This window comes from Petaurus breviceps, unplaced genomic scaffold (genome assembly GCF_028583685.1).
Source record: "Petaurus breviceps papuanus isolate PSGF00001 unplaced genomic scaffold, PetGlider_PUasm1.0 91041, whole genome shotgun sequence".
Classification (NCBI taxonomy): Eukaryota; Metazoa; Chordata; class Mammalia; order Diprotodontia; family Petauridae; genus Petaurus; species Petaurus breviceps.
In genome coordinates this window covers 21,870,638-21,897,864 of record NW_027187400.1, presented here as the reverse complement: position 1 = coordinate 21,897,864, position 27,227 = coordinate 21,870,638, and the positions used below count along the sequence as shown (strand labels likewise).

Sequence of the window (27,227 nt, the reverse complement as noted above, 5' to 3'; positions counted from 1 at the left end):
TGTGAAAGATTTACTATATTTCCTTCCATCCTCTCTCGCCCCCCACTTACTCTGTTTTCTCCTTTGACCCTGTCCCTTTTCAAAAATGTTTGCTTCTAACTACTCTCCACCCCAATCTTCCCTCCCTCCTAGCCTCCCCGCTCTTACCGCCTACCCCCCTATTTTCCTGTAGGGTAAGATACCCTATTGAATGTGTATGTTATTCCCTCCTTAGGCCAAATTCAATGAGAATCAGGTTGTACCATTCCCTTTCACCTTCCTGCTCTTCCCCTCCATTGTAACAGTTTTCTCTTGCCTCTTTTATATGAGATAATTTACTCTAATCTATCGCTCCCTTTCTTCTTCTCCCAATAAATTCCTCTCTCACCTCCCAATTTTATTTTTTAGATATCCTCCCTTCATATTCAACTCATCCTGAGCCCTCTGTCTATGTATACATGAACATACAAATACCCACACTCACATGTAGATTTATATACACATACATCCTCCTATACATACATATGTGTATGTATACATATATATTCCCTTCAGCTATCCTCATACTGAGAAATGTCTTATGAGTTACAATTTTCGTTTTTCCATGTAGGAATGTAAAAAGTTCATCTATAATAAGTTCCTTATGATTTCTTTTTCCTGTTTACCTTCTCATACTTCTCTAGCTTCTTGTATTTGAAAGTCAAATTTTCTGTTCAGCTCATGTTTTTCATCAAGAATGCTTGAAAGTGGGGCAGCTGGGTGGCACAGTGAATAGAGCACCTGCCCTGGAGTCGGGAGGATCTGAGTTCAAATCCAGCCTCAGACACTTAACGCTTACTAGCTCTATGACCTTGGGCAAGTCACTTAACCTCAATTGCCCTGCCTTCTCCCCTCAAAAAAAAAAAAAAGCAAAAAAATAATAAAATAAAAAATTTGGGGGCAGCTACATGGCACAGTGAATAGAGCACCGGCCCTGGAATCAGGAGGACCTGAGTTCAAATTCGGCCTAAGACACTTAACACAAAAAAACTAGCTGTGTGACCTTGGGCAAGTCACTTAACCCCAACTGCCCTCCAAAAAGCAAAAAAAAAAAAAAGACTGCTTGAAAGTCCTCTATTTCATTGAATGACCATATTTTTCCCTGTAGCATTATACTCAGTTTTGCTGGGTAGGTGATTCTTGGTTTTAATCCTAGCTCCTTTGACCTCCAGAATATCATATTCCAAGCCCTTCAGTCCCTTAATGTAGAAGCTTCTAGGTCTTGTGTTATCCTGATTGTGTTTCCACAGTACTCAAATTGTTTCTTCCTGACTGCTTGCAGTATTTTCTCCTTGACCTGGGAACTCTGCAATTTGGCTATAATATTCCTAGGAGTTTTCTTTTTGGGATCTTTTTCAAGAAGCGATTGGTGAATTCTTTCAATTTCTATTTTGCCCTCTGGTTCTAGAATATCAGGACAATTTCCTTGATAATTTCTTGCAAGATGGTGTCTAGACTCTTTTTTTGATCATGGCTTTCAGGTACAACAATAATTTTTAAATTATCTGTCCTGGATCTGTTTTCCAGGTCAATAGTTTTTCCAATGAGATATTTCACATTGCCTTCTATTCTTTCATTTGTTTGGATCTGTTTTATAGTATCTTGATTTCTCATAAAGCCATTAGCTTCTAATTTCTCTAATCTAATTCAGAAGGAGTTACTCTCTTCAGAGAGTTTTTGAGATTCCTTTTCCATCTGGCAAATTCGGCTTTTTAAGGCATTGGCTTTTTGGGCCTCTTTTGTCATTCGAGTTAGTCTATTTTTTAAGGTGTTATTTTCTTCAGTGTATTTTTGGGTTTACTTTAGCAGGCTGTTGACTTTTTGTGATTTTCTTGTATTGTTCTCATTTCTCTTCCCAATTTTTCCTCCACTTCTCTTACTTGATTTTCAAAATCCTTCTTGAGCTCCTCCATGGCCTGTAACCTGTTTACATATTTCTTGGAGGCTTTTGATGCAGGAGTTCTGACTTTGCTGTCTTCCTTGCACTCCATGCCTTGATCCTTTTTGTCCCCCCAAAAGGATTCTGTCATCTGTTTGTTCTTCCTGTGCTTGCTCATATTGGCAGCCAATTTCTTGACTTTTGAGCTCTTTGCCACAGTAGAACTCTGCTTCCAGTGTGGAGAGAGCTGTGTCCCAAATCACTGGGGTTTTTGCAGCTGCCAGAGCTATTAGATGGGCACCCTCTCTACAGCTCCCACATACTCTGGCTCATTGGTCACACACTGCAGGACCACCCCCCAAGACCACAATCTGGATCTAAGCAGGTCAAAGCAAGAGTGATGACCCTCTGAATGGTCACTTGGTCCCCCTACAATCTGCAGGCCAGAAGCTCTGGAATTAGCCATGCGGCAGTGGCTACAGCCGCTGTGCCTCCACCGCTTCTTGCTCCAGGGGTGGCAGCTGGGCCATGTTTCCCCGTTCCAAAAATGTTCCGCACTGACCTTTTACTTTGTCTTTGGCATTTGTGGATTGAGAAGTCTGGAAACCACTAGGGCTTTGTTTCTCTCTGTCACTTTGTGGGTTCTATAGCTTTAATATTTGTTTAGGGTCATTTTTTGCATGTGTTGGAGGAGGTGAAAGCTGGAGCTGTGGGGAAGTCCTATTTCTAAACTGCCATCTTAGCTCCGCCCAAGCTGGTCTTTATTGATCCTTCAGATGATTGTTTTTGTATTCTTTTTAGGCAGGCTATCATAGGGCAAAGGTCAGGAATATTCTATGTGTCTGGGTGTGGCTGCACTTTTTGTTGTGGTGTTCTGTATATGTGTGCCAGAGAGACCTAGTTGTGTGTGGTTTGGTTCCAGGGCAGCATTGTCTCACAGTGGAAGCCCAGGACTGGTTCCAGAGGGAAACAGAACTTTCCTTGATGACACCCACAATGTCAGTGAGTGGCGGGAAGTCCTCACCGGGGAAGAGATTCCTTTCGAATTTGAAGCAAGAGGAAAACTAAGGCACAGGTAAAGAATACTCTAATTCCTTCAATGCTTATATAAAGGGGGGAAAATAAGAGAAGGTGAATTACTATGCTTTTTTCTTTTAATGATTTTTGTGGGGCTTTTTTTTTGTTTGTATAAAGACTACTATGGACACATATTTATTTCATCAATATTCTTTGAGCAGATGAAAACATGTTTTCTCACTAATTGTAACATAGGGTTACCACAAAAATTTCAAAATATTCTCCAAATTGATTTTGTTATTATTTTATCAAGTTCTATAAAGTATTCTTTTGATAATTTTATTGGTATGGCATTAAAACTATAAATTCACATTGGCTGTATTGTTATTTTTATTATTTTGGCACAACCCCATCAGGAACACTGAATAATGCTTTAACTATTTAAATTGTTCTTTATTTCTTGAAGGATTATCTTTTAATTGAATTTATGCAAGTATTTTGTGTACTTTGGTAGAATGATTTTCAGATAATGTATTTTCTAGTTAATTAAAATGGGATTTACCTTTGTATCATTGCCTCTTGAATTTTGTTATTTTACATATATATGTATGTCTGTGTAGACATATGTACATAGACACATATGTAAGATAGGCACATATTTATGCATATCCATCTGTCTGTCTATCTATAAATGTTGTTTTTGAGAATTTATTTTGTACCCTGTGACTTTGCTGAAGGTATATGTAAACTATCATTGTTATCAGCAAATAGGGATAGTTTTTTCTTTTCTTTCCCTGTCTTTTTGCCTTTCATTTTTCAAAATATTCTCAAATCAAAATTTTAAAAAATAGATGTGTACAACATGAGATTTGATGGGATAGAGTGTGCAGAGTTGGCCTCAATAGTTAGGAAAGGCTAAGTTAAAACCATGCCTCTGATACACAGTGGCCATGTCATCCAGCTTCTCAGTGCCCAGGCCAGTTCTCTATGAGTATAGGCTGCAGAACCGTTGCTGTAAAGCATACTTCCTTCCTGGGCATTCCCTTTGCCAATGAAAACATATGTCCGGTTTAAAAAAAAGAATGTGGATCCTGTATGGCCTCACCCAGATCAGGTCATGCCAAACCAGCATCATTTATTTTCTTGACAGCTTTTTTTAGACTAGATTATGGGAATTTTGCAAAATTACTTTACTGCAATTTGAATAAAGCATTTTACAGAGTGTCATGCTATTCTTATAGACAAGATGGAGAGATGTGGGCTTGGTCTTGTGGCTTCTGGACCTGGCTGAATGTCTATATCCAGAGAGCAGGCATCAGTGGTTCAGGTGAAGCTTAGAGGAGTGTTCTAGCAGAGTACCCTGGGCCATTTAATTATCCAGTTAATTTGGATAAATGGGCACATGACTTTCCAAATCCAAGATAATACAAAATTTCAGATAGCATCTTGAATGATAGAATTTCTAAAAATTTGACAGGATAGAACAGTGAGTTGAATCTATAAAGTTTAAATATACCACAAGTGGTAGATGTCACCTTTCACTTCATAAATACAAGATGAGGGAGGGACAGGGAGGTAGCTGTTTATCTAAAAAAAGATCTGGGGGTTTATTGGACTGAATCCTCAGTTTTAGTCAACAGTATGCTGTTTCATTCAAAAAAGCAGCATTGAGCCCACAGTCTGATGGCAGAGACAAACTACAAGCACCCATGTATATATAAGACATACAGTGTAAATGGGAGGTAACTCAGGAGAGAAGGCACTTGGTGGCAGGGCTGAAGGGAGCAATGAAGGGGGTGGGAGAAGCTTGTTGTAGAAGGTTGGATTTGAGCTGAATCTTGAAGGAAATCAGGAGACATAGGCGAGGAGGGAGAAGCAGTCTAGGTGTGGGGGACAGCCAGTGATGGAGGTATGTGTGTGAAGAAAAGCAAGAAGCTTACATTGGCTAGGTGGTAGCACACATAAAGGAGAGTTCTAGTCAACCTGGTACATAAATGCTTGCTAAAAGATTGGGTGGCGAGGTGCATAGTGGATAGAACACCAGGCCTGGAGTCAGGAAGACACCTACTAGCTGTGAGGCTCCGGGCAAGTCACGTTACCCTGTTTGTGTCAGTTTCCTCATCTGTAAAATGAACACTGAAGGAAATGGCAAACCACTCCAGTATCTCTGCCAAGAAAACCCCAAATGAGGTCATGAAGAGTTGGTTACAACTGAAAATGACTAAACAACAACAAAAGATTAACTGACTCATGTTCAGGATGAAGAAGATTCTTCCAACCTTTGCTCTGGTGAGACTACCTATAGTCTGTTACATTCATTTTTATGTGCCACATTTTAAGAAAGCATTAAGCTAGAGAGTATCCATTTGAGGGTGACAAGGCAGTGAAGGACCATGCCTTAGAAGGATTGCCTAAAGGAACTAGGGATAATTTGCCTATCAATAAGCATTTATTAAGTGCTACCTACATGCCCAAGCATTGTACTAGATACTGTGTTAGATACTAGATACTGGGGTCATAAAGACAAAAGTGGAGTTACAAAAACACTCCCAACCCTCTAGGAGCTTGCAATCTACCCAGTGGAAATGATAAGTACATATCTAGGTGTCTACAATGTATCCAGAAGGGACACATGGTTGGTTGGGGTGGGGCGAGGGAGGCATTAACAGCTGAAGTTACCAAGAGAAGCTTTATGTAGAGAAAAAGACAGTTGAACAAAGCAGTGAGAGAAATAAATGATTCTAAGAGGTTCGGGGGAATGTATTCCAACACATGGGGCATAGCCAGTGCCATGGCCTACAGGCAGGAGATGGAATTTTTTATATGAGGAACAGTAAGAAAGCCACTTCGGCTGGATGTGCATGAAGATGGGGAGTAGTGATTAATGTGACTGGAGAGGCTGATTGGGGTCAGCCTCTTGTAAAGGGCTTTGTTGTTCATTTTTCTGACATCATAGGGTGTAAATGAAGCAGAAATATGCAGCCTCATTTATATTTATATCAGCCCCACTCTCCCAGAGTCATCAAAATCCAATGACAAGACAAAAGTCAGGATGATTGGCAACGGCCAATGATGTCTGACCAAGCTCTAAGTGCTTGACAGGGCCCATTTCAGTTGCTTTCTTGGCCATTGGAACAAATTGTTCTCATCTGCCCATTCCTCTGGGAGGAGTCTTCACATGTTGGGGTAGACACCCCCCCTAACTCATTGACATGTTTGAGACCTTTCGGTAACTTCCACCTGGTTTAGCCAGTTTGTCAAGATGGTTTTACTGGAGTGATTGCCCATGCTACAACTTCTTGGAGGCACAGGTGAGAGTTGGGTGACGGGTGGATACCAAAGGTAGATGAGCAGCCCTGTCACTTTTGGTGTCCTGCTGTCATCTAACACTCACCTCTGGCTCCAAGATGGGTCTATCGGGTGTTCAAGAAGGATTAGCATCTCTTTCATGAGGGCTTGCCAGGCCCTAAAAGGGCTTTATTGACAAACAGAGGAATTTGTTTTTGAGACTAGATATAGTAGGAACCACTGAAATGTATTGCTTTAGAGATGGGGGTCACATGGTCTGAGCTACATGTCTGGAAAATCCCTCTGGTAAACTGTTCCTAGAAAGGCATATCTGCATGATCATATATGGTCAGGAATTCTAAAATGTCAGAAATATTTGAAAGAGAGCCCTGAGGTCACAGACTACAACCTGGCCCTAAACAAGAAGCCCAAACAAATTCCTTCAGTCTTCTAGAGGAGTATAAGTGTAGAGGATTGATTGGAGTAAGAGACTTCGGACAGGCACTATTAAAAGGCTATTGCAGTAGTTCAGATTGAGGTGATGAAAGCCTGAATTAAGTTGGTATCTCTGTGAGTGGAGAGAAGTGGGTGATGTGAGAAATGCTGTGAAGGTTAAATATCCCAAGGTTTGGTATGTGGAGTGAGTGAACAAAGTTGAGGACAGCACAAAAATTTCAGTTTTTAGCTCAAATAAAATGAAAGCTTAAAGAGGACTTGACCCAGGAGCTCCCTATCGCCTCTAGACAGCAACTGCCATTTAGATAGCACCTGGTATTTAGAGATCCTTCCCATCTGGCTTCCCTCTCACTCTCTAGGTGTCTTTCCTACTGCATCTCTTCATGAGGTTACTCCCTGTTTGTCTTGTCTTCCCCTGGGCCTTGAGCTGGGGCTCACTCATGTCTAGAGTGTGCTCCTTCTTTACCTTTTAGAATCCTTAGCTTCCTTCAGAGCACAGCTCAGGACCTCCTTCAGATGCTTTCCTGATGCTCCCTCCAGGGATTAGTGTTCACATCCTTTTAAAATGACTTTATATCACTTTGTATATGCTTTGTCTTGTGTACATGGTGCATATCTGCTCAGGAAGCTCCTGGAAGGTGAGAACTATTCCTGTTTTAGGGGGAAGCGGGGGGACTTTGTGCCTCCCAGGCTTTACAGCCATTAATAGGCCCTTCCTCATTATTTGTTGAATTAAATTGACATGACAGTTATTTTCAACTATTTAAAGAGCTATCATATTGGGTGGCCAGGTGGTACAGTGAGTAAAGCACCGGCCCCGGAGTCAGGAGGACCCGAGTTTGGTTCCAGCATCAGACACTTAACACACACACACACACAAAAACTAGCCATGTAACCTTGGGCAAGTTACTTAACCCCAATTGCCCTCCAAAAAGGCCAAAATATAAAAAAAGGAGCTATCATATGGAAAAGGGCTTAGACTTCTGCTCAGCCTCAGATGGCAGAACAGTGAGCTAGTACCAGAGCAAGGGCACAGTGGTGGAGGCCGATCTTGGTGTCAAATGGCCTGGTTTTGAATCCCTACCTCAAACCTTAAGTGGGTGAATCTGCTGTTTTGGTAGGGATGCTCCTATCCCCAAGTGGGTGGACTGCTTTGGGAGCTTGTGGACACCGATACTCCTCTAGAGGGCTTCTTGTTTAGGGCCAGGTTGACCTCAGGGATCTCTTTCAGATGTTTCTGACATTTTAGGATTCCTGACCATATATGATCATGCAGATGTCCCTTTCTAGGAATAGACATCTCAGTTCTTCTGTGGCAGGTCTATGGCATGCCAACCTCTGAAGGAGGAAAGCTTTCATCTGATTATTTCTGTATGCCACTATGTGGATTCTTGTGTTCATGTATTAACTCCTTAAAAGTTTTTTGTGTTGGTTTATAGCACCTGAATTTTCAATTTCTGATTCACAAAATTAAATAGAGTGGTTATAATTATGTTTCTCAACACAGTTCCTGTTGTTAGTAGGAGTCTTACAGTTCGTCCTTTTCCTACTTCAGAAAGGCAAAACCAAAAGACATATAAAAAAACCAGATAAATGAGGTGTCTCTACTCTCTCTTTCCCCCTACCTGTGTAGAATGTAAGAGGGCAGGCTTAGCCTAACCTAGACCTTTGTCTTCATATATTCATTAGTGAGTATGGTTTATATGGTTTCATAAGCCCTACAGTGGCTTATGAAATATTTTAATTGACTCAAATTGTTAGATTTAGGAAGTAGAAGGTATCAGGAAATCAAAAGTATGTGCCAATTCCAAAAAGTATCGGGGATTAATATTCTAGCAATGATACCTGGTGAGCTTGTGGACAGAACCAGCAGAGGGAGCAGACTGCAAAATGGCTTCATGTTTGGGGCATACAGACTCTAGTAAGAACAAAGTTTTCTGTCATTAGGTGGCATTTAAAATAAATACCCAGTACATGTTGATTATGTTAAGACAGAATTTGGTCTTTGAAACTACTGATTGTTATTTTCATATGGGACTGAAGTTAGGTGCTTGGACCCAGGCTTCCAGATCTATGGATTGCTGAGTGTTTTTAGTTTAAACATGCAAAAATCTTGATCCCATGGTGAATGCTGTGTGTTCCATTATTTCTGAAGGCCGTTTTAGTAAGAGTATAAAAATGAGTAATGTATTAATACATATTTGGAAGCCACTTAAATTTTAGCTGTACAAAGACATCTTCAAAGTTCTCCCAGAAACTTTAGAGACAAAGTCGTCAGTGAGTCCAACTGCAAAGCTATTTCTGTTGTATTAAAGAGGATATGATCTCTCTCATTTATTGCCTCTTCAGTTTCCCTGTTTTGTAACCTATTTCTACTCCTGAATTTCTCCTTGAATTCATCAATATAAATGTATTCTCGCTCTTCCTTCCACATCCCACCTCTGGCCTCAAATCCAGTTCCTTATTTAGAGCTTCTGGCTTGAATTAAGCAAAATCTAAAATAGAATTAAATGTGTAATTTCCTCCCATTCCTCCTGTTCTTCCTGTTGCCTTCTGCTCAGATTTCCACCAAGTACTTCAGTACTTAAACTTGGAAGATCTCTCTCATGTAGCCCTTCTCTAGTCACATGAGACTGAAATCAGAATGCTTGACAGAAGAACCAAGGAAAAAATGTCATTTTCATATATTTTCAAGGGCATGGTTCTACTGTTGAAGTACTAATATAGAAGTTTTACTTTTCTATTAAAATTCATTTAAACTCACTTCATTTTAAAGGTTGTCTTAGGAGATCCGCAGATCTTGTGCAGTGAAAAAAGAGGGCAGATGGTCAGCACTATGAGCTTGAAGTCTGTTTTATTGATATGCAGCTAGATCATCTCTTTTGCCTTTGGACAAGTCCATTGACCTCTCCAGGCCTTGGTTTCCTCATCTATAAAGTGAGGGGAAAGGACTAGATGCTCTCTAAGTTAGTAACCCAGTATTCTTTTGTGCTGGCCATTACAGGGCTATACTCCTCATTCTTAGAATCTCTTCCTAGAGCAGTTTCTCCCATGGGTCTTTGTGTAATGGCTAAATTAAAATGGAAATATATTCTTTTTCCTATTTCTTTTTAAGATGGGATTTAATGCTCCCTCCCTTTTTGCATCCCAACTGACAGGCATACGCATGACCTCCGAATCCACCAGTTGCAAGTGAGAGTGAATGGCTGGGAACAAGTGAGCCCTGTGTCCGTGGACAAAGTGGGGACCTTTTTCCGATATGCTGCCCCTGACAAAAATTCATCATCTTCCACGGTGTGTGCTTGTTGGGAATTGGTGATAGCATGGCTCTGGCCTGGGTGGCATTTCTTCCATGCTGCATGTCCAGATAGTAAAGATACAATGTTAGGCTCTGTTCTGTTGAGATTTGATGATTGTATATATTTTATTAATTCTGAGAGGGAGGTAAAATGTAATTTCAGGTCAGTAACCAGGAGGGATTCACTTTGTAAAACTTCGGTAATATAAGGAAATAAGCATTTGTTAAACACCTACTGTGTGCCAGGCCCTTTACAAATGTGATCTCATTTGTTACAGATGTCTTCTAGTGCCAGTCAGTACCAGAAACACCTACTTAGGCATCATTGGGGGAGATAAAGCTCAGTTGTGATAGCCCTTTGATTGCTATAGGCATAAAGTCCTTTTGAGTTCCACCAGAAGGAATTTTATGTTTAATGCTGAGAAGTTGGAGGATCATTGTTATGCTGATTAAAGGCTGTCCTCAATGGAAAATTGAAATAGAAAATTTTGATCTAGTAGGTCCATTTTGGAGAGAGTTTTCAGACTCTACTGGCCTAGCCAGATATTTACTAATTTGCCAAACATTTTATTTACCTAACTTGTTTCTGTCACATTTTCTAACCTCCTCCCTTCCCTATGTTACCTCTAAGTAGTGTAAATACATACTAATCTAGTTACCCATTATTTCTATCTCTCCTAATTCTTATTGGAGACAGATGTAGGCATTTCCCTCTTTCCCCCTCCTCCCTGCCCCCAGCCATTTTAGTTCCTCATCATTCATCTTCATGCCTACCCTCATCCTCTGTCTTGTGCTGATCTATACTTTATAGAATTATTTATAGTATTGATAGGTGTAAGGGAATGCTATTAGTAGCATCAGTAATAAATGTGTTCAGCAAAGGAGGAATCTTGAGAGACTTAGCAATTATAGGTACTGCAGGCACACTTGCCTATCAGCCAGTTCTTAATTCCTTTGGGCTAATTTTTCACTAGTTTCCACTGATGCATATGTAAGTGCTAACCTGCTGTACCTAATTTCCTCAGGTCTGTGTTCATCATGAACATTATACAATGTAAATTTCCATCTTTTTCCCTCCAGAACTTTAAAAATTCCTGGAACTTGACTGCCTTCAATTCATATCTTTGGCAATGAAAGGAATATTCAGATTGAGCTTTATTACCCCATTCCCCAAAATACTTGTAACAAGTATGCCTTGCTTTTTGCATTAGTATAAATTAAAAATTGAGGGGTAGACAATATTCTATATAATTTCTAAGTGGACTGTCTTCATTTTTTACTAGATTATAATTTGTATCATTAGTAGATAACCTAGTTTCTGATATTTTTTTTTTCTTCTCCCTTCTTCCACCCCCTTCTTTAGCAGTTTCTGTTAGGTAGTAGGTATTTTGTAAAAACAGGAACATTTTATTTAAATGCATGAAAGGAGCTTCCATTTAATGGGATATAACAGTGAATTATGAGGGAAAGAATTATATTATTCCTTTGTGTAGCCCCCAAAGTGTCTGGTGTATAAGGGATATTTAGTCAATAATAGTTGAATAGATAAGTAAGCCTTATGTTGAAGATAACTGTTCCCCTTGTTTAGATAGTTGGTTAATTTAGATGTTTCTTTAATGAATTTTCACAAAATATGATATTAGAATTTGGTATCTTTGCATCCTATGTGTTTTGTGCTGATTGTTTAACTTCTGGGTTTGTTTGTTTGTTTGTTTGTTTGTTTTAGATTGGCAGCCCTAGCAGCAGAACAAATATAATACATCCTCAGGTCTACGTGAGTATAGCTTTTATTGTTATGATTTCATATTTATTATTTATGCTCTATGAATGGGACCACACTATTTCTGATGGACGTGTTCTTTTTTTTTTTAAGCAATCGGGGTTAAGTAACTTGCTGAAGGTTACACAGCCAGTTATTTCTGGGTGTGGTGCCGAGTATCTGAGCCCGGATTTGATCCAGGTTATCCCGACACTGGAGCCGGTGCTCTTACTCGCTGAGCCACCTGGCCGCTCCTAAGCAATTGGGGTTAAGTAACTTGCTCAAGGTTACACAGCCAGGTGTTTCTTGGTGGGTGCTAAGTGTCTAAGCCCGGGATTTGATCTCCAGGTCATTCCAACACTGGAGCCGGTGCTCTTACTCTCTGTGCTACCTGGCCACCCCGATGGACATGTTCTTTTGATTCCTAAAATATACAGATTCTTGAAAATGAAATTGTTCTTCACCCTTTTCTCTTAATGATGATAACATTAAGTTTATGAAGCACATGAAACTTCTGTGATACTTCACTGAAATAGTCTTTCACCGACACTTTATAGCTGAGACTGAGTAGGTCAGAATAAGACAAATGAGGGTAGTTCCAAGATTTTTTCTTCTGTGGGCAGCAATATATAAGAAGGAGTAAGATAAAAAAATTGTAATATTTTTTTTTAACTAGCTTTTGAATCATCACCAGACAACCTTCAGATTTCTGCTTAGAATTCTTTTTTTTTAATTTTCTGATTTTTTTTTTAAAGCAATCGGGGGTTAAGTAACTTGTTCAAGGTTACACAGCCAGGTGTTTCTGGCTGGGTGCTAAGTGTCTGAGCCTGGGATTCGATCCCCAGGTCATCCCGACACTGGAGCTGGTGCTCTTACTCGCTGTGCTACCTGGTTGCCCCTCTGCTTAGAATTCTGCCCTCAAAGGTGTTGGGTTTTGAAATGTGAAATTTTGGGCATCTACACCTGAAGACAGAGTTTAAATTTAAATGACTACTCTTCAACAATGAATTTGTCAGGGCTTTACTGCATTAGAGCAGTGGGGACCTTAGTTCTGGTGATCTTTAGATTGGAGATCTTGGCTCTTGTGTAAACTCTCAAAGGGATGTCAGCCTTTTCATTGGCACTTTCTGAAAGAATGACTGGTTTTTTGGTTTTTGGAAAATGCACAGGTCTTCATTTCATTATTTTATGAGGTTGGTTCAGATACTGTTTATTTTAGTAAACAAGTTGACTGCAGAAAACCCAGATATGGTATCATTTGTTCTTTTAATTAAAAAATTGCTAGCACGTTCTGCGGACGCATTTTAAGAATAGTAGTTAAAGAAACTATTTCTCTTCAGAACATTGTTTTTGTTCACTTGTTCGGTGGTTTAGTTGTGTTTCCCTCTTCATGACCTCATGGACCCTAGCATATGAAGCCCTTCTATCCTCTGCTCTCTCCCAGAGTCTGTCCAAGTTCATGTTCATTGCTTCCATGATACTATCCATCTCATCTTTTGTCATCCCCTTTTCCTTCTTTCTGCCTTCAGTCTTTCCTAATATCAGGATCTTTTCAAAGGAGTCCATTCTTCTTATTATGTGGCCAAAGTATGTAACTTTCAGTATTTGTCCTTCCTTTAGATTTCCTTGCTATCCAAGAGACTCTCAAAAGTCTTCTTCAGCTCCACAATTTGAAAGCTTTCCTTCCAAGGAGAAGGTGTCTTTTTAATTTCATGGCTGCAGTCACTGTCTACAGGGATCTTTGAGCTCAAGAATATGAAATCTGACACCGCTTCCTTTTTCTCTCGCTCTGTTTGCTAGGAAGTGATGGGACCATGTGCTAATTTTTTTGATGTTAAGCTTCAAGTCAGCTTTTATACTCATCTCATTCACCCTTTCCAGGAGGTTTCTTAATTCTTCTTCGCTTTCTGCAGTCAGAGTGGTATCATCTGCGCATCTGCGATTGTTGATATTCCTCTTAACAACCTTAATTTTGGCTCTGGATTTATGTAGCTTGGCATGTCACATGTACTATGCATACAAGTTTTAAAAAATGAGGTGACCATATACAGTCTTGTTGTACTCCTTTTCCAATCACAAACCAATCAGTTGTTCTGTGTTCAGTTCTAACTGTTGCTTCTTGGCCTGCGTACTGGTTCCTTAGGAGGTAAGTGAGATGAACTGGTACTCCCATCTCTATGAAGGCTTGCCACATTTTGTTGTGATCCACACAGTCAGAGGCTTTAGTGTAGTCAGTGAAGCAGAAGTAGATATTTTCCTGGAACTCCCTTGCTTTCTCCATAATCTGGTGAATGTTGCCAATTTGGTCTCTAGTTTCTCTGCTTCTTCAAAAACCAGCTTGCTTTTCTGATAATTCTCAGTTCACATATAGCTGAAGTCTAGCTGGCAGAATCTTAAGTATAACCTTGCTGGTGTGTGAAATGAATGCAATTGTTGGGTAATTTGAACATTCCTTGGTATTTCCTTGTTTAGGATTGGAACTTAAGCTAATCTATTCCAATTCAGTGACCACTGTTGAGTTTTCCAAATTTGCTGGCATATTGAGCACAGCACTTTCATAGCATTACCTTTTAGGGTTTTAAATAGCTCAGCTAGATTCTCTCACCTCCACTAGCCTCATTGTTAGCAATGCTTCAAGGCCCACTTGACTTCACTCTTTAGGATGTTGGGCTCTACACCAATAACCACACCATTGTGGGTATTGGTGATATTAAGATCTTCCTTGTAAATTTCTTCAGAACGTAGAATGAACATTTTCGCCAACGTGTGACCTTTTTTATTGACAAATCTTCTTTCTCTCCATCATATACATGTCAACATTTAAAAATTATGCAGTACTTCCTAGCATAGTCCCAGAAAACCATTAAACAGAATCATTCAAAAAAGCAACTATGATTAATAGTACTTGGAATCTTATGCTATTATAATTTAATATTTGTTATTAGCAGTCAGCAATCTTGCACTTTAGTATTTGGCTGTTAGAGACAGGAAGGATGTGTGCTTCAGCTTTAATAAGTTTTCATTAAGTAACTACAGCTTTGTCCATTATACTTCATCTAGTTGTATTGCCCTTTAAAAGTATCATCCTTTGTACAGATGTAAGTGTGAAATAAAACACTGTGGCACAGCCAATAGCAAGACTTACATGCAAGTCACCTAATCTCTTGGTACCCCAGAAAACTCTTTGGGGTTATAAATTATAGGAGGCAGAATCAAGATGGTACAGTAAGAAGTGGTATAGTTGGGGCGGCCAGGTGGCTCAGCGAGTAAGAGCGCCGGCTCCAGTGTTGGGATGACCTGGATCAAATCTGGCCTCAGATACTCAGCACCACACCCAGAAATAACTGGCCGTGTAACCTTGAGCAAGTTACTTAACCCTGATTGCTTTAAAAAAAAAAAAAAGAAGTGGTACAGTTCAACTTGCCACTTAAATTTTCTCCAAAAAGATCTGGGAAATGAACAGGCAGAATTCTGATCAAGAAAAGTCACAGTGAGTCATTTTTCTAGCACGGGATGATTTAAGGAGGCAGAGAGATAGGAGGCCACTTGTGCACAGGGGTTGGCCAGGAGTGCAATTGGCATTGGGTATTGCCAAAGGTGGCATCAGGGCAGGAGTAGAAAGAAGGCTCAGAGGATCCCTGAACTAGCTCTAGGTGCAGAGATGGGTCCTATTTAGCAGTTGTTTTGCTCGCTAGCCAGTTTCTAGTTAGGGATCCAGGACAGAGAGAAGTGGTTCTTGATGATCATGTACCCTAACAGTATGTTGATCGAGGAATATTTCTAGAAGTAAAATGTAGCTGTATGTCTCGACTCCCAGGAGTAGAGCAGGAACTTATTTATAGACTCTAGCCCAGTGTGGAAGCTTGTGGTGTAATAACCAGGGCAGGAATCTTAGACCCCAGGAGAGCTGAACCTCCAGAGCTCCCCAGTGGGCTAATAATTCCTCAGTCTAGAAGTGAAACCTCTATCCGTGGACAAATCAATAAACCAGAACTTGAGTCAGGAACATGCAGAACTCAGACCACCAGGACAGTGAACAGAGCTCATCCTGGATCACACCACTTTGAGATCACTGAAGGCTTTCAGGCCCCAGCCTGATCCGTAAAAACAGCAGAAGGATGTAATAGGAAAGAAGTTCAAGCCAGACAGCCCTTCTCTCCCCCCCAAGTGTCCAAAACCAACACTAATATGAAGTCCAGAGTCAAGAAGTAAGCTAGAAGAATGAGCAAACTAAAAAGCAATCCCACCACTAAGAGCTATTCTGGTGACAGGGAAGCTCAAGACATAGACCTAGAAGAGAATGACTCGAAAATATCTACAAGCAAGAGCCTTGAAATATCCAGATCTCTTAGAACCAGAAGGCCACATAGAAATGGAAAGATTCACCAGTCATTTGCTAAAATAAACACCCAAATGAAAACTCTCAAGAATATTATAGCTAAAATCTAGTTCCCAAGAGTCATTCTATCATGTTTGTCTCAGAAGAAGAATGCAAAGGATAGGGAAGGAGAATACATTGGGAGGGGAGGGAAGAGAGAGGAAGAATGGGGGGAATTATCTCACATAAATGTAGTTCATGAGGAGGAGTTCATGTAATTTGTTTGGGGTCAGTGCAGGTTGGGGGGGAACAGGTGACCCTTGAACCTCATTCTAATCCAAAGTGATCAAAGGAGGTAAAAATACACATGCACAGTTAGGTGCAGAAATATATCTTAACCCATAAGGAAACAGGAGGGGAAGAGGTTAAGAGAAATGGAAGAAACAGGTGAGAGGGAGCAGGTTAAAGGAGGCATTAGACAAAAGCAAAACAAATCCTTAAAGAGTGGGTGAGGGGAAAAGAACAGAAAAGGTATAAGTGAATAGGATGAAATGAAATACACGGAAGTCATAACTGAATTTGCATGGGATGAACAAACTCATAAGACAGAAGAGGACAGCAGAAAGGATTAGGAATTAGAATTCATCAGTATGTCATTTACATGAAACACGCTTGAAACAAAAATATACACAGCAAAATCTATTATACTTTAGCTAGAGTAAGAAAGGCAAGGGTAACAGTCATTATCTCAGACAAAACTCTGGCTACATTTTGCTAAAAGGTACCAAAGATGATGAATTAATATCAATACTGAACAAATATTCTCCAAAGGACATAGCATTTAAATTCCTACAAGTTCAGTGAGTTACAGGAAGAAATAGACATTAAAACAGTAACACTGGGGAAATTTAGTTTATCTCTCTTGGATCTAGATAAATCTAACTAAAAAATAAACAAGAAAGAAGTTAAGAACCTGAATAGAATTTTAGGAAAGTTAGATATAATTGACCTGGAGATTATTCAACATGAATAGGAAGGCATATACCTATTTTTCGGCTATGCATAACATCTTCACAAAAATTGACAATATATTAGGGCATAAAACTTCATTAAATACAGAAAAGCAACAATATTAAGTACATATTTTAATCATCATTAATGCAATAAAAATTATATTAATAGAGGGTCTTTGAAGTAAAGATTAAAAATTATTTGGGAACTAAATAACAATGCTAAAGAATGAGTGGGTTAAAGAATAAATTATGGAAACAATCAGTTTCATTAAAAATATTGGCAATAGTGAGACAGTATACCATGTTTTGGGGGAAGCAGCCAAAGCAGTACTTAGAGGAAGTTCTCTGTTTCTCAAGGCTTTCATTAGTAAAAGAGAGAAACAGCAGATCAAAGTACCAGTGAAGTATGCATGCAACTTAAAACAATAACAACAGCAACAAATCAAAAACCCCAAACACCAGAATAGATATTCTAAAAATCAAGGACAGGGGGCGACTAGGTGGCTCAGTGAGTAAAGCACTGGCCCTGGAGTCAGGAGGACCTGAGTTTGGTTCCGGCCTCAGATACTTAATACCCACACAAAAAAACTAGCCATGTAACCTTGGGCAAGTTACTTAACCCCAAATGCCCTCCAAAAGGCAGAAAAAAAATATCAAGGACAGATCAATAAATTTGAAAGTGAAAAAATAAAAACATTGAATTAATAAAACCAGATTTCAAACTATACTACAAAGTCATAATTACCTAAATAGAGAAGTTGACTAGAAAAAGAGATTAGGTACACAATATGCAAAAGTAAATGAATACAATAACCTAGTGTTTGATAAACCCAAAGATGCCAACTCTTAGGACAGGAACTCACTGTTCAACAAAAACTGTTGGGAAAAACTGGAAAATAGACCAGCATCTCACACCATATATCAAGATAAAGTCTAAATGGGTTCATGATTCAGCATAAAGGAAAACATAAATTAGAGGAGTGTATAAAGAATTACCTAGTAGATCTATGGATAGAGGAATGGCTTATGATCAAAAACTAGAGAGTATCACAGAAGGTAAAATGGGCAATTTTGATTACATAAAATGAAGTTTTTGCACAAACAAAACCAATGCAGCTGAAATTTTAAGAAACACAGGAAATTGGGGGAGATTTTTTGAAGCACATTTCTGATAAAAGTCTCATTTCTAAGACGTATAATATAAGGAAATGATTCAAATTTTTAAGAATAGGAGCCATTCTCCAACTGATATAAATGGTCAAAGCATATGAATAATTTTCAGAGAAAGAAATCCAAGCTTTCAATAGTCATATGAAAAAAATCATCTAAATTACTAATAATTAGAGAAATGCAAATTAAAAACAACTCTGAGGTACCACCTCTTACCCATCATATTGGCTAAGTTGGGAAAAAATGAAAATGACAGGTGTTGGTGGAGCTGTGAACTAGTCCAACCATTTTAGAAAGCAGTTTGAAACTATGCTCCCAAAGTTATTAAATCAGGCATACCTTTTGACACAGCAATACCACCACTAAGTGGTCCCCCAAAGAGATAAAACAAAGAGGAAAAATATTTATAGTAGCTCTTTTGTGGTGGCAAAGAATTGGAAATTGAGGGGATGTCCATCAGTTGGGGAATGGCTGAGCAAGTTACAATATATGAATGAGATGGAATATTGTTCTGTAAGAAATGATGATGGGCATAGTTTTAGAGAAACCTGGGCCAATTTGTACGAACAGATGGAAAGTGGAGTAGAACCAGGAGAACAATTTATTTAGTAACAACAATATTGTAAAGAAAAAACTTAGAAACTCTGATCAGTACAGTTACGAACTACAATTCTAAAGGAGTCATGATGAAGAAAGAGAGCTAATGGACAAAGAACCCAGACTGAAGCATGTTTTCTTATCTTTTCTTGTTTTTTGTGAGGAAGGTGTCACGAATGTTTGCCATCATCCTTTTAGTCACCTAGGTTCACAATCTAAATGCTATACTTGACTTTTCTACCTCTACAGCTTCTCTGAATCTGTTTCCCATTCTGGAGTTGCAAGGCCACCATTCTGTTTAAGATGAAATCCATGACTTTGCTGATATAATTTCCTGTGCCAGGAGTGCCACCTTCCTTTGGCTACTTGTTGAAATCCTATTTTGCTAGGACTATATTAAGTGCCAAATCCTACCTACCAACTTTAGCCCATCCCAGCAAAAGCAATTGCTTTTTTCTTTGAATTCTCATAAAATTTTTCTGTACTTCTTTTATGTCTTTATCATGCCATATTTGACATTATATATAATTTGACATTATAAAGGATCAGAAATTTCAGTCTGGAAAGAGAGCTTAGAGCTCATCTAATCCAACCTGTTCATTTTCCAAATGAGGGAAGTGAGGCCCAGAGAAGCTAAGTAACTAGGCACTGACTTCTGCTCTCAGGGAGCTTATGGGAGAATAATAGGAGAAGATTCTTGAAAAGGAGAACTGGAAAGAAAGAGTAACATGGCAGCATGGCTGGGAAGTGGCATGAATACCAAATTCAGGACAAGGCTGGCTGGGTCAGTGTCCAGTATTCAGTGAGGAGAGACGTAAGGATGAGAGCACGCATAAGGTCACACAAATAGTAGCCAAACTGGCCCTAAACCTGGGTCCTCTGATGCCGTGTCTTCTGTTTCCTACAAGACTCTGTGAGAATAAGAGCTTTACCGGACTCATTTTGTCATATTGGCATTTCACAGGGGGTTATACGAATAGAAAAAAGTAACAAACATTTATCGAAGAAATGATGATTGCATTCATTCAACAAACCACATTTTGCAAAACATGTAAATTTCTGACTGTAGGAAACTTAACGCATTTGAAATGAAGAAAATCTCTGGCTTATTCTCTATTTCTAATAACTAGAGGTATAGAATTTTGAAAGATTCTTGGCTTTAATCTCACAGGCTCTTAGTACCTCTTGTAAGTGAGAGGCTTGAGTTCATTTTGTAACACTGTGCATCATCTTTGTAGACTGTTTAAAGAAAAGCAGCATTGAGGCTTCTTTATTTATTTATTAGCTGTTTTTGTGTTAAAATCTTAATTGGCCCCAGGACCAAATGGCTTAAAGCGCAACTATTATTATTTCATTAGCAAAAAAGAAGAGGAATAATACAGCTTTTCAAATTCTGCTGAACCTCTAATTGAGGCATTTTAGATAGTGTCATTGCATTTTGTGCATAGCTTCAGAATCACAGTAGTATTCTTTCTCTGTTTATAACCAATCCTATAGTTCTCTTCACTCCCACCAGTCCGGGTGGTTTTTGCAGTGACCATGGAAGGCAGTGCTCGAAAGGTCATCACTGTCCGCTCGGCTCTGATTGTGAAGAATCGGCTGGAGACACCAATGGAGCTAAGGCTGGACAGCCCCTCCGCTCCTGACAGTAAGCTCTAGCTCTTCCCTCTCTTCCTCAGGAGGAAAGGATCTGTCATCTCAAGCAGTCTGTACATGTACTGCCTTTTGAATTTCTTTGAATTAGAGGTTCACTTCCTTGATTGCTAATATTTCTTTTCTGTTGCAGAACCTGTAGTGCTCCCAGCCATCATGCCAGGGGATTCATTTGCAGTCCCTTTACACCTCACCTCCTGGCGGTTACAGGCCCGCCCCAAAGGAATGGGAGTGTTTTTTTGTAAAACTCCAATCCACTGGACTACAGTAGTGAAGACCACAGAAGTTAGTAGCAGCAAAAGAGAGTGCCACTCAATGGATACAGAAAAAAGCCGATTTTTCAGGTATATAAGTTCCATGTAGAGTTTCATTTTTTTCCTTCTTTAGGATAAAATCATGAGCTAGGCAGCATTGGCCATGTTTAAGGAATAAGGGAAAGAAAGAATTCCTTCTCTTTGTTTCAGAAGAAGTAATTCATTTATTTGTATTGGGAATCTTAAGAGTTTAAAATAACTTGAAGTCTGTTAGGTCTTCATGTGTTGGAGTTCTTAAGAATATATGGTCTCTACCTGAGTGAGCTTGAAATCTAATGTATGCAGAGCAAGGTGACCTATTAAAATATGAACATGTGCCTAGAAAGCATAGAAAACAACCCAAGACCCTACTTTTCCTGTTATTTGGGAGTGGTTAGAAGTAGGGCTTGGCAAGTGGAGTCACATGTCGGCGCTTGCTTGGGGGCTTTGATAGTATTGTCTAGACCTTTTGGGTCCCAGCTATTCCCATTTGAAGACCAGAGGTGTTGTACTAGGTATGATCTTGGTAGAAAAACTGATGAGCAGCTTAGATAGTGCATTTTGTGGTTATAAAGAACTTTAGCAAATACTGTGTCATTTGTTATGAGTAGTACTAGACCATTTCGAGTACTAGTACTTGTTAGCTTGATTGCTTCATTGCAAAGTTAAACATTCAAGTCAAGTCAACAAACATTTATTAAACATTTTCTGTGTGCCAGGTGTTGTGTTAAACCCTAGGGATACAAATACAAACAAAAAGCAGGATAGTCCCTGCCCTCAGCAGAACGAGGACATTTTAGATTCTAGTAGGGGAAGAGAAAACATAAAGGGAGTTGAAAAGTAATTAGGAGTTTGGGAGGAAGGATCCACTGGGTGCACAAAGATGCCTGGAGAATGAAGGCTAACTGGACTGGGCCTTCCCTCAAAATGAGGTTCTGGGAAAAGCTCATCAGTGAGAGATGAGGGAGGATAAGAAAGGATGGGAGGAGAAGGTAACTGAGGCATAGAACTGTAGTGAAGAGAATGAAAGATCTCTTGTGTGAGCCCTTTTGCAAAACAGAGGTTCCAGGAGGAACTTATCCAATAGGAGGAGAGGATTCCAGGGTGGGAAGTGAAGTTAGCTGAGATATTGTAGAGAAATCCATTCACTTTGTTTAAAGAAAAGTTTCAGATTATTATAATTTCTAACCCAATGAATCAAAAAACCTATTGTTTATCCCAGTTCTTATTTTCATTATTTGATCTGGATTTTTTAGCCTGTAGATTAAATGGCAGGGTTATAAAAACTTGTATACACAAATCCTCTGACAATTTATTCAGGGGTGGGAGAATTAAATATGTTCAACGGTGGGAAAATAGTGGAAAGTTTTATTGCCATTGTGATTTTAGAGAGCTTACATGCTACTTCTTGGGGACCATGTAATGCCCTATATAGCTAGGTAGTTATCCAGTAACAAAAATAGTAGGAACAGGACTTAATTGCCTTGCTCATTTGAACATCAGTAATAATTATACCTTTTGGGGTAATGTAATATGAAGCCATACATAAGCTCTTGAAGTTAGTAGTGCTAGAGGATTATTGGAGCTTCTGTGAAGATAGTAAAATATACTCCAAAGTTTTGGTGCCTTCCAGATTTAATTGGCATTTATATTGAAGGATTTCAAAGAAAACTCTTAGTGTCCTATTGGGAGGGAAAAACCAGATAGTTTGGGTATAAAGGAGGGAATAGCAGACAATTGGCCTCAGAACTAGCCCTCTACCCTAAATGGTTTCTCTTACATTAGGTTATTGGTTTTTCTGACTTAGTGTTGTCCGGCTATCAATGACTACAATATTTAGACACGAGAACTGCAAATGTTTTATTGAATTGTTGAACCAATTGTAAGATTATACCTCCTCATGAGTAGCAGGAGATCAAGTACAGCTTTTCCATTCAGTCTGTTGATTTTCACACCAATCTTTCTTTCTTCATAGGTTTTGTGTGGCTATAAAGAAAGAGAATTATCCAGATTACATACCCTCAAAAATATTTTCTGACAGTGCTAAACAAATTTTCAGACAACCTGGGCACACCATTTATCTCTTGCCAACTGTGGTAATCTGTAACTTGCTACCTTGTGAACTCGACTTTTATGTTAAAGGGATGCCAATTAATGGGACGCTGAAACCTGGCAAAGAGGCAGCCCTGCATACAGCAGACACATCTCAGAACATTGAGCTGGGTAAGGTCTTAAAGTAATACCATTCTCTATTCCTGAATAAGAGCAGCACAAAATAGTTCCTGGCTGCTATGAAAATTTTTCCAAATAGTCCCAGTACAAAGATAGGACCCTTACGAGAGCCCTTTTTAGGGGCATCATGCAGTACTATGTTTAAACTTCCAAAACACCAAAATGATCCAAAAACCCATATCTGAATCACTAGACACTAAAAAAAAACACTAGACAAAGTTGATTTCTGGCACTGTACCTTGTTATTTGACCATGGCAGGACATTTAATCCTTGTGAGCTGCATTTTTTCCTACCTGTAAAATGAGGTGGGGTGGAGTGGGTGAAGACAATATCTGCCCCCCCCCACCTCGCAGGGAAGTTGTGAGGATTATTAATGAGATCATATAGGTCAAGTGATCCTTGCAATAAAGAAATCAAGTATAAGAAGGATTGTCATCATTTTACACTTTACATTACATTTAACACTCAAAGCAGATAGATATTTCTATATTCTAGATAAATTGTATATATGTTACCTGAAAACCTTAATAGATGTGTTATCAGATAATTCAGGTACTTTTAAATATGACCTTTATGTCTCAGTGACTATACAGACTACAGGATTTAATTTAAAATACAAAAATAGCAAAATACTAGTTGGATCCATTTTCCTGATCTTTTTATTTGAATAGGTTTATACATAAGAATAACTTAGGTTTATATAGTACTTTATAGGTTTCAAAGGGCTTTAACATATATTCTCATTTGATCCTCACCAGCAACTTTGTGAGGTAGGCAGAGCATTTATTATTCTCATCATTTCATAGTTTAGGTTAGGAAACATGGCCACAGTTACAGAACTTCTTCTGACTCCCATTCCAGAATTCTCTTCACTACACCCTACTGCTCTACATGTTCTTTGGACGTATATGCTTATTTACATTAAAAAAAAAATGAATCCTTACTGTGATTCTAGAGACTGCCTCATAAATAAATAAATTCATTTAGTCATTTGCATGGGATCTAGAAAGGACCTACCACCTGATTCTAGAAGTTTGATCCTTTTAGGAAGTAGTTTTATAATAGTTCCTAAAGGAATTAATAAAACTGCATGTATTTATATTGTCACGCGTGTGTGTATGTTATATATGTGTGTATGTATAGGTAAATACACAGACGTATATGGATGCATATATGATATATGGAAATGTGGTTACATTGGAAAAGAAGGTGCCTAGCAAAGAAAATAATGTCTGAAAGAAGTAACTGATTATGTCTTAATATGGAACCTGATTCATGGTGTTTTATTTTTAAATGCAGAACATACTTGGTTGCTTTCTTGATGTCTTGTCTTTTCTTTAACATATACTTTGTCCTTTTGAATATGAATTCCTGATGGTTTTTCCAGTGCCTCTGGTTTGCTCTGTAGTTTATCTTACCCCAGTTAGAGAGGGTATTGTTCTTGACCACTTTAAAGATACTTTACCAGTTAGATGTACTTTATTTTCTTTTATGTGTTTCTAATCATTATTAACCTAAAAGATAATTTTAGAAAAAACAAATTAGTTTTCTGAAAATATGTTTTTGAAAGACCAAAGTGAACCCTCAGAAAATTAGTGCTTTGTATCTGTGTATTCTAGGAGTGTCACTAGAGAATTTCCCACTATGTAAAGAGCTCCTAATTCCTCCTGGGACCCAGAACTACATGGTGCGCATGCGACTGTATGATATCAACCGGCGGCAGCTAAATCTCACCATCCGGATTGTGTGTCGAGCAGAAGGGTCCTTGAAAATCTTTATTTCTTCTCCATATTGGCTGATCAACAAAACAGGTAGGTTGAGCTTCTCCCTAGTACTAGCCCCTTCGTTGCAACTTTAGGAATATGGGATTATTATCTCAGCCAGCCAGAGATAATACAAACTGATTCCTGAAAGAAATTCAACTTCTCATGAGCCTCATCTTCCTCTCCTAAGTGAGCTTTAATGCTACTTTGGCCACTGTGGACAAAATAACCCTCTTAGAGACCAGGATCTAAACTCCTTAAATAAAATATTCAGTTCTTACTCGGGTAGGAAATCTCAACTGTTTTTAGAAAATCTCAACTGTTTGAGAAGGGTGAGGTGAATGGAGACTGATGTCATTCAAGGATTAGTTGGAGAGACTAAGGTTTTTAGCTGGACAAGTAAAGATTCTGAAGAGATATATTAAATATTTGAAGATCTGCCATGTGGCCAAGGAATTAGACGTATGGCACTTGGTCTCAGAGAACAGAGCAAGGAGAGTGGATGGAAACTGCACAAAGGCCAAATCAAGATCTGTGGAAAGGAAAACTTCCTGACAAGTAGAGCTGTCCAAGAATGGAATGACCTGCTTTTGGAGATATTGAGTTCCTCTTTACTACAGTTCTTCAGTCAGCAGTTGGATGGTTATTTATTGAGGATATTATAAAGATTTTCCTATTTAGGTAGGAATTGGACTAGATGTTCTGTGTTGTTCCTTCCAGCTCCACAGTTTTATTGTTCTGTGAATTTAGTTTCCTTTGTCTTAATGCATAGGATCTGACTGATTGCAATTCTTCTCTACCTTATCTCTTCCCTGAAAGGGTTACCACTGATCTTTAGACAAGACAATGCAAAGACAGATGCTGCAGGACAGTTTGAAGAACACGAGCTGGCTCGGAGCCTGAGCCCCCTTTTATTCTGTTATGCTGACAAAGAACAGCCAAATCTGTAAGTAAAATTAATTATGGGAAGGGCAAACAAGCTCCTAGAGAGTGGAAAAAGTTAGCAAAGGATATAGGGCTAGTATTTAAGTAGAAATATACTATAGATAACAACCCTGGCTTGGCAAGGAGATAGATAGGATGACCTAATGGGATTTTTTCCATATCTAATTTCCGTGTTATTTGATATTGAAAACAAACCATTTAGTTGGTTTATAATAAAAGTCCTAGGGGTGGTTTTACTTTACATGTATTGAAGTCATACTTCTCATAACTGTATTGGAGAAGAAACCCACATTTTTTCCTTGCTTCACTTCCTATGCTATTTTTCCTTTCTGTAAGTTTTCAGTACAGGAAAGGAATGGTGTATGTAGATTGGTCTTCTGTTAAAAAACATACAACTCTGTCTAATCCAAGTCCTTTTGTGTAAGATTTTTTGAAATTTCCCCTTTAATTCTCAAAATAAAATGTACCATTTCAGTATGTCAAAGCATTTCAAGGTTATTTTAATTATAGGGAAGAAAACAAAATCTGGCAAGAGTTATGTGAATTACTGAAAGGGGGCAGGAGGATGGTAGGGACCACTAATTTCCTGCTGTACTCGTCTTTTTCCTACTGGTTTCTTTTCATTCCTTTACTATTGACCTAGTGTTGTCTGCCCAAGTCAAATTATAGCTCTAATCTGAGGAGCTGTTTGATATTACAAAGTCACATCTGAAGGATGTCTGCTTTTATACAAACACCATTCCAGTAGTCTCTGGCATCCTGTTGATAGCCTCATAGTGTTCTGAGACACATCGTCTCTGGGCTTCTTTGAGTATCCTACTTTAATAAACATGGATTTGTTCCACCAAGCAAAACTAGAGTTAAGTTTCAGTAATTTAGCATCCATATTGAAAAGAATATTGGCCAGGACTCTGGGCTTGGCAAGAGGTAAATAAAGTTATCAGGTGAGTTCAGCCAGCTCACTGTTACTCTTTTGATTAAAGACTTTTAATACATTTTGATCTAAAACTTTTTGTTAAAAACTTAAGTTTATTTTATGCATGTACACCAAGATGTTCACAGGGAGCCTCCCTGCTGCCAAATGTACATGAATACTCCTGAAGTTTTGATTGTGCTCACCACCTTGTTGCTTTTACCAAATAACAGTTTTATTGACAAAATCTCTAGGGCTTTCTGTTTCCAACTCCTCTCTCTAGGAAGTAACTTGGGATTAAGTTATGCTTCCAAGAAAAAAGCACAATGACTCACTTTACCCTGTTTGCTTTTCCATACTTACTAAGACTCTTGTGTTGCTTCTGTCATACAAATCATTACAGAGAGCTAGATGATATGATATTGACCATTTTAGTGGTGTCCTGCAGTTGGTGAGGAGTTAATTTAAGGGATAGATTAGGCTAGATATGTTGATTTGGGGGGGTGGGGGCATGTGTATAAAAATTATAATTGAACTGCTAGAAATTGGTGTAGGCTTCTGTAGTAGTCCAACTCATATCCTGTGACTGGTGATTACTAGAATTTGAGCATTAG

General features: G+C 38.8%; 1 protein-coding gene across 2 annotated transcripts in view; it reads left to right on the top strand.

The window, feature by feature from the left end:
• Nucleotides 1-27,227, top strand: part of VPS13D (vacuolar protein sorting 13 homolog D) — a 361,069-nt gene that overhangs the window by 131,486 nt on the left and 202,356 nt on the right. For both annotated transcript variants that reach the window (XM_069078269.1, XM_069078268.1), the window contains 8 exons: nucleotides 2,820-2,972; nucleotides 9,817-9,952; nucleotides 11,683-11,730; nucleotides 20,311-20,461; nucleotides 20,600-20,810; nucleotides 22,735-22,982; nucleotides 24,612-24,803; nucleotides 25,575-25,701. In XM_069078269.1, coding sequence (XP_068934370.1) covers nucleotides 2,820-2,972; nucleotides 9,817-9,952; nucleotides 11,683-11,730; nucleotides 20,311-20,461; nucleotides 20,600-20,810; nucleotides 22,735-22,982; nucleotides 24,612-24,803; nucleotides 25,575-25,701 — 1,266 coding nt within the window. The remainder of the gene's footprint in view (nucleotides 1-2,819; nucleotides 2,973-9,816; nucleotides 9,953-11,682; nucleotides 11,731-20,310; nucleotides 20,462-20,599; nucleotides 20,811-22,734; nucleotides 22,983-24,611; nucleotides 24,804-25,574; nucleotides 25,702-27,227) is intronic.